Genomic DNA, 16,199 nt, shown 5'->3' with positions numbered 1-16,199 from the left:
TTTTCAAAGGGCATTACTGGGATACTCCTTCCCCAATATTATTTTCAGAATTAAATTATATTGCTTTGTATTAAGTACAAATGTCAGATTGATGAGTTAAATAGGCACCCTACAACTCATTTGCATCCAGTAATCGCCCCTTTAAATTGTAGCTTTCCAGCCCCAGCTGCTGCAGCTGTTATTTATTGTTATTAATATGTTTTATTGTAATATTTTTGTTTATAAACATTTTCTGTGAACTTTCTGACAAGCACATAAAACTGTTTTATTTCAAAATGTCTTGAGTTACAGTTCTTAATTATAAAGAAGCGATCTTAAATAATTAGTCTGTATTGTGCTTGGTAAACTGTCATATGACATTTAAAAAAGTATCGGTAATTGGTATCGGTGAGTATTTGAAAAAAGTATTGGTACTTGTACTTAGTCTTAAAAAAAATGGTATTGTGCGACCCTTATTTGCATCAATCGTACAGTACTGCTTCAACTTCATTCCCAGTACTGTACGATTGATACAAATCTATCCTCGTAGTTGCAACACTAATTTGGCAACATTGCCACAGATACTAGTTTAAATACTGGCTATTTTATAATTGCAACTCTGAGGTTTGATTCGTATACTCCGTTTCGGTAATAGCTTTACAGCTGTGTGGCTGATATTTACTCCATTATATAGATTTATGGTCACAGCACTTTTTGTTTTTAAGACACAATTTTAAATGTTACTTAATAAAGATTATTATTTTATTTTAGTCCGTTAAATGTTACACCAAGCACTATTTACACTACATTTTCTCTCTCAATGTGGAATTAAGTGTGTGCTATATGTGCATTTGTGCACAAACAGAGGATCTCCTTTTCCTCTGAATGTATTTGTTAAAAATGTAACTCTTAATGCACAGCACAACCTGGCCTATTTTTCTCAAATGTATAAACCTACTAAGCATACTAGAAAATTCCACAATTCTTGCAATTGGTTTTTCTCTCTCTGTAATAAATAGAGAGAGAGAGATGTGTGTCTGTGTGTATGTATGTATGTGTATATATATATATATATATATATATATATATATATATATATATATATAAGAGAGAGAGATTTAATTATTAAATTCATACACACTTGTCCTAATAGCAAATATTTGTTATAACAGACTATGTCCTCAGTGAACATCCTTTCTTGATAAATAATCATATAAAATGTTTCTTATTTTTAAGGCATTGTCTATACAAGAGCAGCAAAGAGCATTATCTCAAAAGGAGCAGTTGAGCATGAATCTTCAAGAAAAGAGTTATTCAACACAATCTAAACAGGCATCTCCTCAAAAGCGACCACACCCTTCACAGTTTAAACGGTCACCATCTCCTCAGAAGCGGTCTCGTAGCCAAGAGTATAATCCGGCTCAGTCTCGCAAGGAGAACTACCGGCCAACACAAGTCAACCGTGTAAAACCTAACCAGGGGCAGCTTACATCAGCATCACAAAATCGTGAACTTTCTCGTCAGGGGCAGTCTCTTCCAGGACAGTTTAATCAAAGGCAAACACGCCAAGAGCAAACTCGTTCAGGGTCACTTAATCAAGCTCAATCTCGCCAGGGGCCAGCTAAGCGGGCACGATCCTGTGAGGAATCATTTGATCAGTCTCTATCCCTCCAGCAGCAGTCTCGTGAAGAACCTTTTAATCGAGCTCAGTCTCGCCAGCAGCAGTCTCGTAAAGAGCCCTTAAACCAGGCACCAGCACAATCTCGTCAGGGACAGTCTCGGGAAGGACCATTTAACAGTGCTCTGCCACGTCAGAAGCAGTCTCGTGAAGAACCTTTTAACCAGACACAGCCTCGTCAGCAACTGTCTCGAGAAGAACCATTTAACAGAGCACAGCCCCATCGGCAGCAATCAAGTGAAGAACCATTTAACAGTGGACAATCCCATCAACAGCCATTTAACAGAGCACAGTCCCGTCAGCAACAGTCACGTGAAGAGCCTTTTAACCGGGGGCAAACCCGTATGCAACAGTCACGTGGAGAGCCTTTTAACCAGGGACAACAGGAGTCCCAAGAAGAACCTTTTAACCAAGAACAGTCTTATCAACAGTCTCGTGAAGAACCATTTAATCGGGCACAGCCTCGTCAGCAGCAGCAGGCCCGTCAACAACCAATTAACCGGGGACAATCCCATCAGCAAAAATCTCGTGAAGAGCCACTTAATAGAGGACAGTCTCACCAGGAATTGTCTCGGTCCACGCAATTCAATAGGATGCAGTCTGATCAATCAAAGCAGAGGCTGACTCAACAACTACAGTTTGAAGAGGAAAATCACCCACAGTTGGCTGAGCCTTACCCAGATGACCCTTACCCAGGTGAGCTTTCCCAGCCTGCTCATAAACGTTTGAAAGCACCCCGGTCTGCTGAGGAGCAATATAATGAACCTTGGTCTGCTGAGGAGCAATATAATGAGCCTTGGTCATCCCGGGAGCAGTATAATAAGCATCAGTCTACAAAGGGGAAATTTAATGATCCTCAATCTGGTCAGGAATGGTTAAACAAAGCAGCAGCCACACAAGAACAATTTACTGAACCGCAGCATGCCGAGGAACACTATAATGAGCCACAGTCTGCGCGAGGCCAGTTTAACAAGCCACAGCATGGACAAGGCCAATTTAACAAGCCTGTGTCTGCCAAGAGCCGGTTTAACGAGCCAGTTTCTGCCAAGAGCCGGTTTAACGAGCCACAGCTTGCCAGAGGCCAGTTTAACGATCCACCTCCTGCACGGGGAAAGTCTAACGAGCCATCTCCTTCTCGTGGCCGTTTTGATGAGCCCCCTACTTCTCGGGGCCACTTTGATGAGCCCCCCACTGCCCGGGAAAAGTTTAACGAGCCACTCCCTGCTCGGGGCCAATTCAAAGAGACACCTCCTGTTCGGAGCCGATTTGATGAGCCACCTTCTATTCGGAGCCGCTTTAAACCTTCTAAAGATCAAATGAATGAAACTACCCAGGAGAGCGAGAAATCGTGGCGGTCTTCCCAAGAGCGTTATAAAGCTGAACTGTCTGCTTATTACCAGGCAAAAGCAGAACAGCCTCCAGATGAGCAGCTTTATACAGCACAAACGAATCAAGAACGGTTTAAAGCATTGCATCAGCAGCGATTTAAAGCATTCCAAGCTAGCAAGCAACAGTCAAAAACATCTTCCCAAGAGCAGTTTAGTAAATACCCTGACCAGGACCAGTTTAATGCACCACAATCTAGCCAGAACAGGTTTAACATGCCACAACCTAACACACGCCAGGAAAGGTTTAATGCACCTCTGTCTAATCAGGACAGATTTAATGCACCTCCGTCTAAGCAGGGTCGATTTAATGCACCACAGCCTAAGCAGGAGCAGTTTAAGGCACAACAGTCTGCACCTTATAAACAAGCAAAATCTATTCCACCACTCCTGAAACCAAAGCAATTTGAAGAGCAGTCTTATCCAGAGCAATATGAACAGATAGCATCTTATCCAGAGCAATATGAAAAGGAGGAATGGTCTCAGCCAGAACAGTATGAACAGGAGTGGAATCAGCAGCAGTATGAAAGTGAACAGTCATACCCTGGGCAATATGAAGGACAACAATCCTACTCAGATCAATTTGGCATGGGAAAATCTCGGTCTGCCCAGTTTAAGCCTGAATTAAATTTTCAGGGCCAACGAAACCGTGAAGACTCTTACCTGGCACACTCTAAACCTAAAGAACTTGTCTCTGAACTACCTAATCCTCAAGGGGCTCTCCTGAATCCATCTAAACCTGAGTCTTTTCCAGTGCCAGCTCAACCTGAAGGCTCACAACAAGGACCATTTAAACCTAAAGGTGCCCGTCCTGCACTTTTTGACCCTAAAGCCTCGGGGTCGGCACCGTATAAGCAAGAGGGGTCTGGCTCTGCAGAGTATTCTTCAGAATACATCAATGTTCCACAAAACTATGCCAATGAGCCACCAAACTCCTCCGGTGAAAACTACAAGAGATTTCCAGGTAATTATTCTTTGTGATTCCTCTTTCTTTAAACATTTGTGATATTTGGCTTCATTAGCAGAGAAACCCACAAAAATCATTGTGATTATATGAGATTAATATGAGCTTGGAGCTATCCATGTGTATGCAGGGCAAAGTTATGTGTATCCAGTGAATAGTGTATTTTTTCTTCTTAAATGGAGAGAGTCCACAGCAGCATTTATTACTTTTGGGAAATAAGAACCTGCCCACCAGGAGGAGGCAAAGACACCCCAGCCAAAGGCTTAAATACTCGTCCCACTCCCCTCATCCCCCAGTCATTCTTTCTTTGCCTTTTGTCCCAGGAGGTTGGCAGAGACGTGTCAGAATTTTTTATTTTTATTTTTTTCTCTTATGGAGGGTAGTATTCTTCAAAATGGGACAGGAGTTTTAAGTAGTCCTGTCAGTCTCTCAGTGAGGTCCTGGATGAAAGTTAGAGTCCGGAGATGCAGGGAGATTCTTTCTGTGAAACCATTCCGACCTATTTGGGTCTCTGTGAGCTGGGCCCACTCTTGGAGGTGTTCTTTTTTGTATTAAGGGACCTTTCAGTTCCTCGGTTCTCCTTTGCCTTGTCCCCTTGGGGGTTTTGGCTGGTATCCCCTTCATTTGTGATGGGTGAGTGGTGGGGGACCGTCTGTTGGGCGACAGTGTCTCTTGGTGGACTTTTGGCTCAGTTGAGTACGTTTTGCTGTCTCTAGTTTGGCTCTGGACTTGCTGCACGTCAGAGTCTGGGGCTTTTCATTTAAAAAGTTTTCTCAACTTCGGACGAAGCGGGATTTTTTTATTGGGTAGAGGGTCAGGCCTGGTGCTCTCAGTATGGGCCGCCTATGTACCCTCCCGTTTTGGCATTATGTCCTTTTTAGCTTGGGTATTGAATTCCCAAAAGTAATGAATGCTGCTGTGGACTCTTTCGATTTAAGAAGAAAAACATAAATTATGCTTACCTGATAATTTAATTTTCTTCTGATGGAAAGAGTCCACAGCTCCCCACCCGTAATCTGTGGGGCGTCCTTATATTCTTCTGGCACCTTTTCAACCTGACATTTCTTCTACTGTTCCTTGTTCCTCTGCAGAATGATTTGGGGATGAGGGGAGTGGGAGGAGTATCTAAGCCTTTGGCTGGGGTGTCTTTGCCTCCTCTTGGTGGGCAGGTTCTTATTTCCCAAAAGTAATTAATGCTGCTGTGGACTCTTTCCATCAGAAGAATAAGCATAATTTGTTTGTTTGTTGTTTTTGCATAAACTCATGGTAAAACTGGTTAAAGGAACATGACACCCCAAATTTTTCTTTCATGGTTCAGAGTATACAATGTTTTTTGTTGTTTTTTTTTAAAAGTCTTCATTTTCTTCTATATGAAAAATTGTTTACAATTGTATGCTGTATCAATCATGAAAGGAAAAAAAAAGTGTTTTATGTCCCTTAGTCTTACGCAAGTGATCATTATCCTTTTCTCTTGAAAATTTAATCAGTTCCTTAAAGGGACATTAAAACCAAAAGAAAATGGGTTTTATGTCCCTTTTAAAGCAAAAAAAAAAAATCAAAAGTAAAGGCTTTGAAAAAGATAAAAAATGAATACTCTGGTAGGAAAATGCAAATCATATAATCACCACCTTCATTTTCTGTTGCTTTTTTTGCATACCACCATCATACCTTTTTATGAGTTATAAATATTCTTGTATATATATCAGACTCTCTCATCCTATTATTTTGCTGGAGTTAAAAAGGGTTATTTTTTCAACTGAAAAACAAAAAAATCTTAGCCTTTCAAATATCGCCATAAGATATGCAGAGTATACATCTTTTAGTGAAAACAACTCCCAGAGCAATGTTAAAAAGAATACATATTTGTATGCGTAGCACAGACATAAAGCAACCCAGATTGATTTTCTTTGTAACATTTTGTTAGAAGGGAGCATTCTTTAGACCTTTCATATACTTGGTACAGCTGGAGTATTCTAAATCTGCAGTCCTCCCCATTGCCACTATTTTGTATGACTCAGACTATTAAAGTAAAAGATTAGAACAAACATATCCTTCTAAAACAAACCTGCTGGAAAGAGACCTTTCACTGTGCAACATGGGGTAGAGGAGGAGGGCCATAAACAGACACCCTAAACAAGGTAACTAGCACAAGTGCATTCTCTTCAAAAGAACCCTTAAAGTGATAGTAAATCCAAGCGTTTAACAAACGCTAGGATTTACCATCACTAAAAATAAAGTGGACTCTAATTGATCAACTGTGTAAAAAAGGGTGCTAAACTCACCCTTTCTGTACCGTTGCACAGCGCTAAACTCAGAGGCTCCATCCACCCACAGCAAATCAATCTCCTTCAAGGAGTTGACGTTTGCACCTCTGAACCAATTGCCGTGCGTGTCAAATAACAGGTTTCTACATGCATGCACATCTTTTGGTTTGGTGGTGCAAGCAGCACCTCATTTCTAGTTCGATGTCTTTGTGCCATGGGGGGCTGGAGACGCTGAGTTTAGCGCTGTGCGGCATCACAGAAAGGGTGAGTTTAGCACCCTTTTTTCAAGGTTGATCAATTAAAGTCAACTTTATTTTTAGTGATTAAAGGGACAGTCAACACCAGAATTTTTGTAGTTTAAAAAGAAAGATAATCCCTTTATTACCCATTCCCCAGTTTTGCATAACCAACACTGTTATGTTTATATACTTTTTACCTCTGTGATTATCTTGTATCTATGCTTCTGCAAACTGCCCCCTTATTTCAGTTCTTTTGACAGACTTGCATTTTAGCCAATCAGTGCTCACTCCAGGGTAACTTTACGTGCATGAGCTCAATGTTATCTATATGAAACACACAAACTAATGCCCTCTAGTGGTCAAAATGCATTCAGATTAGAGGCAGTCTTCACAAGGTCTAAGAAATTAACATATGAACCTCCTATGTTTAGCTTTCAACTAAGAATACCAAGAGAACAAAGCAAAATTGGTGAAAAAAGTCAATTGGAAAGTTGTTTAAAATTACATTCCCTATTTAAATCATGAGGTTTTTTGGGACTTGACTGTCCCTTTAAAGGACCAGTCAACACAGTAGATTTGCATAATCAACAAATGCAAGATAAGACAATGCAATAGCACTTAGTCTGAACTTCAAATAAATAGAAGTTTTTTTTTCTGACAATTTTAAAAGTTATGTCTATTTCCACTCCCCCTGTACCATGTGACAGATATCAGCCAATCACAAATGCATACACGTACCATGTGACAGCCATCAGCCAATTACAAATGCATATACGCTTACTCTTGCACATGCTCAGTAGGAGCTGTTGACTCAAAATGTTTAAATATAAAAAGACTGCACTTTTTTTTAATCGGAGTAAATTGGAAAGTTGTTTAAAATGACATGCTCTAGCTGATAAATGAAAGTTTAATTTTGACTTGAGTGTCCCTTTAACAAACGCTAGGATTGTCAAACGCTTGGATTTACCATCACTTTAATAAAGGGACATTATACATCAATTTTTATATAACTGCATGTAATGGACAATACTATAAAGAAGAATATGCACAGATACCAATATAAAAATACAGGATACAACATTTTAAAAACATATTTCTTTCCTAAGACATGGAGAGTCCACAACAACATTCCAATTACTAGTGGGAATTTCACTCCTGGCCAGCAGGAGGAGGCAAAGAGCACCACAGCAAAGCTATTAAGTGTCGCTTCCCTACCCATAACCCCCAGTCATTATCTTTGCCTGTCAATGGTGGCGGTGAAGTTCGGTGTCTGAAGAAATTAATTCCTTTTTTAGCTACTTTTCCCTGCAAGCAAGGATTTGGGTTTAGTAGAGTCCACGTCAATATCTTCAGTAGAGTAGTGGTGGCTTTTAAGCAGTTAGGAAGCTGTGAGGTGGTCCTTACTTTGTTTCCTAATATATTGCTGCCCTAGTTATAGAAAGCCAGAGTTGGTTACTCTGTTCTTTTTCCATAGGTCTCTGAAAGGGGTATGTGTCCTTTCACACCTGGTGAGCTGTCTTCCTGCCGAACAGCTAGATTGCAGGTAAGTGCTTTTTCTCTTCTAGGTGTTGGAGACTTTCACTTCAGGAGTTAACTCTGCAGTATATTGGGACAGCAAGATAATCCTTTGACATAGGATTACTGAGGCAGAGGGCAGGCACATATGTATGTGAAGGGGTTACATTTTATAAAATATTTTTCTCTATGTGGCTCTTTATTAAACTATTCAGAATTGCATGCAAAGGAAAGTTTTTATTGGGACAAAAAATGGGGACAAGCATTACACATCTATATCAGGTGGAAAGTGCTTTTATTTAAACAAATTTGGCGTCTGTTAGCGGTTCCTTTGAGGGACAGTTACAGCTGGTATCAGCTTTTTTTTCTCTCAGCAGGGAACGCACGCTTTTAGTTGCTGCACAGTTCCTCTTTGCTGGTCTCGTGATCTTCTCTTCCAACATAACGGAGTGGAGTCGCGTAATAGATTATTTATTTTTAAGGACACGATGAGTCTACGGATTTCATCCTTACTTGTGGGATTATGCCTCCTGGTCAACAGGAGGAGGCAAAGAGCACCACAGCAGAGCTGTATATATAGCTCCTCCCTTCCCTTCCACCCCAGTCATTCTTTTTGCCTGTGTTAGTAATAGGAAGAGGTAAAGTGAGGTGTTTAGATTCTTCAATCAAGAGTTTTTTATTTTTAAAATGGTGCCAGGGAGAACTATTTTATTACAGGGTGTAGCCATATTCCTTGTCTGCCTCTAGAGTAGAGCTACAGGTGGCTTTAAAGCAATGGGAACTGGTGGGCTTAAATTCTCACTGCGCCTCCCATACTGTGTGCCACCCTTCAGATGATGGTATTAGCAGATATTAACTAAGATCCTGTATGTCTTCACAGAACTGCAGGAGGGAGAAGACCTCTTCATCCTGTGGGACTGTTCATGCTGTCGCTCAGCATTAAGGTATGTGCAGCATTTTTATTTCTAGGACTGTATTAACTCAGACAGCTGTAAACATTACTTATCTGGCACCCCTAATCTATATGCAGCTCCTGACTTCTCTATTAATAAGGGGGAAGATGTGGTGGGGGAAAGTCATGGCAAGGAGCTATGATAGTAAAAGAGAGGCTCCTATTGTGACACAATGGCTGTGGGCAAGACGCTGGGGACCCTGGTTACGGGGTTCTGAAATTCAGGCTCCGGTGTACGGGCAGATGTTTCTTACTACGGACATGAAATCCGGATAGTTGGGCATAGTGTGTGTTAGAGCAGAGTATAGGGAGATAGTTTATACAACTTTTTTTTTTTGGCCGGAAGAACTTGTGTGTTCTTAACGCCCACGAAGGGCGGGGTTATCTTTTGCGCGCTCGAAGAGAAGCTGCGCAGTTGTTTTCTGGCTACGGAACTCTCCCCAAGTGTCGGCATCTGACTTCGGTGAAATTACTGGCATCGCTAAGACCGCATGGTTGGAAACTAAAGCAAGCGGTCTTAGACATTGGTAAACTCAGCAGACAGTCGGGCAACGGTAGGCGCCTCAGCAGAGCTGTTGAGGAGAAGAGGTGTACTGTTTTCTTGTCATATATTCTCCAAGCAAATTGGATTAACTGCAGAGTTGCTGTAAAATTGTGTGAATTATATTTTACAGATACAGTTACATTCTGTTTCAGGACTAACCGTTATAGTGTGAGTGCAGTAAAATTGTGCAATTTTATAATTTAAAGGCACAGTTACGCTCTGTTTTTCAGGAGATTTTGACAACAGTCATTAGTCTGTGCTCATATTTTTCATGTTTTAAATGCAACAGGTTACATTTTTACAACCCACCACCAAGTTTGCCTTTGCTTAAATTTGTTATCATGGAAGATCTTCAGAACGTTCCATGTTCCATGTGTTTGAATGCCAATGTGGAACCTCCTGTTGCTCCTGAGAGCACAATAAAAAAAAAAAATTTGACAAAAGCGGATGTTTCTCAGGGTTCTACCAATGAGATACAGAGTATGCCACAACTTTTTCCCCAAGCGTCACAGCCCTTAACGCCTGCTCAGGCGCAGCCTAGTACCTCTGCAGCTTCTGCTGCGATTACACTAAAGGACATAGCTGCAGTTATGTTATCTACTCTTTCAGATGCGTTATCTGCCTTCACCGTATTTCAAGGCAAATGCAGAAGGAAGGACACCCACGTGGTCAATACAGCTTCTGATGCTTTGATGGCGATCTCAGATGTACCCTCCCAGGGCTCTGAATTGGAGGGTATGGAGGTCCTATCCGAAGACGAACTTTCTTACTCAGAAAGTGTCTTGCCACTGAGATTCAGAAGTGATTTCCTTCAGGTTTAAACTGGAACACCTCCGCCTGTTATTGAGGGAGGTTTTGTTGACTCTGGACGACTGCGATTCAATTGTGGTTCCTCCAGAAAAATTGAGTAAGTTGGATAAATATCTAGAAGTCCCTTCTTATTCTGTTTTTCCAGTTCCTAAGAGAACTTCACAGATTATTGCTAAGGAATGGGAGAGACCAGGTATTCCATTCTCTCCTCCCGTTTTCAAGAAGATGTACCCTATAGCTGACGCTATCAGGGATTCTTGGCAGACGGTTCCTAAGGTGGAAGGAGCTATTTCTCCAACATAGGTGTGTCCGGTCCACGGCGTCATCCTTACTTGTGGGATATTCTCTTCCCCAACAGGAAATGGCAAAGAGCCCAGCAAAGCTGGTCACATGATCCCTCCTAGGCTCCGCCTACCCCAGTCATTCTCTTTGCCGTTGTACAGGCAACATCTCCACGGAGATGGCTTAGAGTTTTTTAGTGTTTAACTGTAGTTTTTATTATTCAATCAAGAGTTTGTTATTTTAAAATAGTGCTGGTATGTACTATTTACTCAGAAACAGAAAAGAGATGAAGATTTCTGTTTGTATGAGGAAAATGATTTTAGCACCGTAACTAAAATCCATGGCTGTTCCACACAGGACTGTTGAGAGCAATTAACTTCAGTTGGGGGAACAGTGTGCAGTCTCTTGCTGCTTGAGGTATGACACATTCTAACAAGACGATGTAATGCTGGAAGCTGTCATTTTTCCCTATGGGATCCGGTAAGCCATGTTTATTACGATGGTAAATAAGGGCTTCACAAGGGCTTATTAAGATTGTAGACTTTTCTGGGCTAAATCGATTCAGTTTTAAAACATATTTAGCTTTGAGGAATCATTTTATCTGGGTATATTGATATTATAAATATCGGCAGGCACTGTATTAGACACCTTATTTCTCTGGGGCTTTCCCAAAGCATAAGCAGAGCCTCATTTTCGCGCCGGTGTGGCGCACTTGTTTTTGAGAGGCATGGCATGCAGTCGCATGTGAGAGGAGCTCTGATACTTAGAAAAGACTTTCTGAAGGCGTCATTTGGTATCGTATTCCCCTTTGGGTTTGGTTGGGTCTCAGCAAAGCAGATACCAGGGACTGTAAAGGGGTTAAAGTGTTAAAACGGCTCCGGTTCCGTTATTTTAAGGGTTAAAGCTTCCAAATTTGGTGTGCAATACTTTTAAGGCTTTAAGACACTGTGGTGAAAATTTGGTGAATTTTGTACAATTCCTTCATGTTTTTTCGCAATTGCAGTAATAAAGTGTGTTCAGTTTAAAATTTAAAGTGACAGTAACGGTTTTATTTTAAAACGTTTTTTGTACTTTATTATCAAGTTTATGCCTGTTTAACATGTCTGAACTACCAGATAGACTGTGTTCTGAATGTGGGGAAGCCAGAATTCCTGTTCATTTAAATAAATGTGATTTATGTGATAATGACAATGATGCCCAAGATGATTCCTCAAGTGAGGGGAGTAAGCATGGTACTGCATCATTCCCTCCTTCGTCTACACGAGTCTTGCCCACTCAGGAGGCCCCTAGTACATCTAGCGCGCCAATACTCCTTACTATGCAACAATTAACGGCTGTAATGGATAATTCTGTCAAAAACATTTTAGCCAAAATGAACCCTTGTCAGCGTAAGCGTGGCTGCTCTGTTTTAGTTACTGAAGAGCATGACGACGCTGATATTAATATCTCTGAAGGGCCCCTAACTCAATCTGAGGGGGCCAGGGAGGTTTTGTCTGAGGGAGAAATTACTGATTCAGGGAACATTTCTCAACAGGCTGAACCTGATGTAATTGCATTTAAATTTAAGTTGGAACATCTCCGCATTCTGCTTAAGGAGGTATTATCCACTCTGGATGATTGTGAAAAGTTGGTCATCCCAGAGAAACTATGTAAAATGGACAAGTTCCTAGAGGTGCCGGAGCTCCCAGAAGCTTTTCCTATACCCAAGCGGGTGGCGGACATTGTTAATAAAGAATGGGAAAGGCCCGGTATTCCTTTCGCCCCTCCCCCCCATATTTAAAAAATTGTTTCCTATGGTCGACCCCAGAAAGGACTTATGGCAGACAGTCCCCAAGGTCGAGGGAGCGGTTTCTACTTTAAACAAACGCACCACTATACCCATAGAGGATAGTTGCGCTTTCAAAGATCCTATGGATAAAAAATTAGAAGGTTTGCTTAAAAAGATGTTTGTTCAGCAGGGTTACCTTCTACAACCAATTTCATGCATTGTCCCTGTCACTACAGCCGCATGTTTCTGGTTTGATGAGCTGATAAAGGCGCTCGATAGTGATTCTCCTCCTTATGAGGAGATTATGGACAGAATCAATGCTCTCAAATTGGCTAATTCTTTCACCCTAGACGCCACTTTGCAATTGGCTAGGTTAGCGGCTAAGAATTCTGGGTTTGCTATTGTGGCGCGCAGAGCGCTTTGGTTGAAATCTTGGTCGGCTGATGCGTCTTCCAAGAACAAGCTACTAAACATTCCTTTCAAGGGGAAAACGCTGTTTGGCCCTGACTTGAAAGAGATTATCTCGGATATCACTGGGGGTAAGGGCCACGCCCTTCCTCAGGATCGGCCTTTCAAGGCGAAAAATAGACCTAATTTTCGTCCCTTTCGTAAAAACGGACCAGCCCAAAGTGCTACGTCCTCTAAGCAAGAGGGTAATACTTCTCAAGCCAAGCCAGCTTGGAGACCAATGCAAGGCTGGAACAAGGGAAAGCAGGCCAAGAAACCTGCCACTGCTACCAAGACAGCATGAAATATTGGCCCCCGATCCGGGACCGGATCTGGTGGGGGGCAGACTCTCTCTCTTCGCTCAAGCTTGGGCAAGAGATGTTCTGGATCCTTGGGCGCTAGAAATAGTCTCCCAGGGTTATCTTCTGGAATTCAAGGGACTTCCCCCAAGGGGGAGGTTCCACAGGTCTCAGTTGTCTTCAGACCACATAAAAAGACAGGCGTTCTTACATTGTGTAGAAGACCTGTTAAAAATGGGAGTGATTCATCCTGTTCCACTAAGAGAACAAGGGATGGGGTTCTACTCCAATCTGTTCATAGTTCCCAAAAAAGAGGGAACGCTCAGACCAATCTTAGATCTCAAGATCTTAAACAAGTTTCTCAAGGTTCCATCTTTCAAGATGGAAACCATTCGAACTATTCTTCCTTCCATCCAGGAGGGTCAATTCATGACCACGGTGGATTTAAAGGATGCGTATCTACATATTCCTATCCACAAGGAACATCATCGGTTCCTAAGGTTCGCATTCCTGGACAAACATTACCAGTTCGTGGCGCTTCCTTTCGGATTAGCCACTGCTCCAAGGATTTTCACAAAGGTACTAGGGTCCCTTCTAGCGGTGCTAAGACCAAGGGGCATTGCAGTAGTACCTTACCTGGACGACATTCTGATTCAAGCGTCGTCCCTTCCTCAAGCAAAGGCTCACACGGACATTGTCCTGGCCTTTCTCAGATCTCACGGCTGGAAAGTGAACGTGGAAAAGAGTTCTCTATCCCCGTCAACAAGGGTTCCCTTCTTGGGAACAATTATAGACTCCTTAGAAATGAGGATCTTTCTAAACAGAGGCCAGAAAAACAAAACTTCTAGACTCTTGTCGGATACTTCATTCCGTTCCTCTTCCTTCCATAGCTCAGTGCATGGAAGTGATCGGGTTGATGGTGGCGGCAATGGACATAGTTCCTTTTGCGCGCATTCATCTAAGACCATTACAACTGTGCATGCTCAGTCAGTGGAATGGGGGACTATACAGACTTGTCTCCGAAGATACAAGTAAATCAGAGGACCAGAGACTCACTCCGTTGGTGGCTGTCCCTGGACAATCTGTCTCAAGGGATGACGTTCCGCAGACCAGAGTGGGTCATTGTCACGACCGACGCCAGTCTGATGGGCTGGGGCGCGGTCTGGGGATCCCTGAAAGCTCAGGGTCTTTGGTCTCGGGAAGAATCTCTTCTACCGATAAATATTCTGGAACTGAGAGCGATATTCAATGCTCTCAAGGCCTGGCCTCGGCTAGCGAGGACCAAGTTCATACGGTTTCAATCAGACAACATGACAACTGTTGCGTACATCAACCATCAGGGGGGAACAAGGAGTTCCCTAGCGATGGAAGAAGTGACCAAAATCATTCTATGGGCGGAGTCTCACTCCTGCCACCTGTCTGCTATCCACATCCCAGGAGTGGAAAATTGGGAAGCAGATTTTCTGAGTCGTCAGACATTGCATCCGGGGGAGTGGGAACTCCATCCGGAAATCTTTGCCCAAGTCACTCACCTGTGGGGCATTCCAGACATGGATCTGATGGCCTCTCATCAGAACTTCAAAGTTCCTTGCTACGGGGCCAGATCCAGGGATCCCAAGGCGGCTCTAGTGGATGCACTAGTAGCACCTTGGAACTTCAAACTAGCTTATGTGTTCCCGCCATTTCCTCTCATCCCCAGGCTGGTAGCCAGGATCAATCAGGAGAGGGCGTCGGTGATCTTGATAGCTCCTGCGTGGCCACGCAGGACTTGGTATGCAGATCTGGTGAATATGTCATCGGCTCCACCTTGGAAGCTACCTTTGAGACGAGACCTTCTTGTTCAGGGTCCGTTCGAACATCCGAATCTGGTTTCACTCCAGCTGACTGCTTGGAGATTGAACGCTTGATTTTATCGAAGCGAGGATTCTCAGATTCTGTTATCGATACTCTTGTTCAGGCCAGAAAGCCTGTAACTAGAAAGATTTACCACAAAATTTGGAAAAAATATATCTGTTGGTGTGAATCTAAAGGATTCCCTTGGGACAAGGTTAAGATTCCTAGGATTCTATCCTTCCTTCAAGAAGGATTGGAAAAAGGATTATCTGCAAGTTCCCTGAAGGGACAGATTTCTGCCTTGTCGGTATTACTTCACAAAAAGCTGGCAGCTGTGCCAGATGTTCAAGCCTTTGTTCAGGCTCTGGTTAGAATCAAGCCTGTTTACAAACCTTTGACTCCTCCTTGGAGTCTCAATTTAGTTCTTTCAGTTCTTCAGGGGGTTCCGTTTGAACCCTTACATTCCGTTGATATTAAGTTATTATCTTGGAAAGTTGTTTCTAACAAAAACATTAACCAGGAGATTATCGTACCTTCTCTGTGTCCAAAACCAGTTTCAAAGAAGGAACGTTTGTTGCACAATTTGGATGTTGTTCGCGCTCTAAAATTTTATTTAGATGCTACAAAGGATTTTAGACAAACATCTTCCTTGTTTGTTGTTTATTCAGGTAAAAGGAGAGGTCAAAAAGCAACTTCTACCTCTCTCTCTTTTTGGATTAAAAGCATCATCAGATTGGCTTACGAGACTGCCGGACGGCAGCCTCCCGAAAGAATCACAGCTCATTCCACTAGGGCTGTGGCTTCCACATGGGCCTTCAAGAACGAGGCTTCTGTTGATCAGATATGTAGGGCAGCGACTTGGTCTTCACTGCACACTTTTACCAAATTTTACAAGTTTGATACTTTTGCTTCTTCTGAGGCTATTTTTGGGAGAAAGGTTTTGCAAGCCGTGGTGCCTTCCATTTAGGTGACCTGATTTGCTCCCTCCCTTCATCCGTGTCCTAAAGCTTTGGTATTGGTTCCCACAAGTAAGGATGACGCCGTGGACCGGACACACCTATGTTGGAGAAAACAGAATTTATGTTTACCTGATAAATTTCTTTCTCCAACGGTGTGTCCGGTCCACGGCCCGCCCTGGTTTTTTAATCAGGTCTGATAATTTATTTTCTTTAACTACAGTCACCACGGTACCATATGGTTTCTCCTATGCAAATATTCCTCCTTAACGTCGGTCGAATGA

General features: G+C 42.4%; 1 protein-coding gene across 1 annotated transcript in view; it reads left to right on the top strand.

Moving 5' to 3' along the window:
- Nucleotides 1-16,199, top strand: part of LOC128660606 (mediator of RNA polymerase II transcription subunit 12) — a 133,775-nt gene that overhangs the window by 110,995 nt on the left and 6,581 nt on the right. Inside the window, exon 16 of the mRNA XM_053714532.1 lies at nucleotides 1,216-4,006. Within this exon, the coding sequence (XP_053570507.1) occupies nucleotides 1,216-4,006 (2,791 nt within the window). The remainder of the gene's footprint in view (nucleotides 1-1,215; nucleotides 4,007-16,199) is intronic.

The sequence above is a fragment of the Bombina bombina genome, chromosome 5 (genome assembly GCF_027579735.1).
Source record: "Bombina bombina isolate aBomBom1 chromosome 5, aBomBom1.pri, whole genome shotgun sequence".
Taxonomy (NCBI): domain Eukaryota; kingdom Metazoa; phylum Chordata; class Amphibia; order Anura; family Bombinatoridae; genus Bombina; species Bombina bombina.
This window is presented reverse-complemented; position numbering and strand designations above follow the sequence as displayed.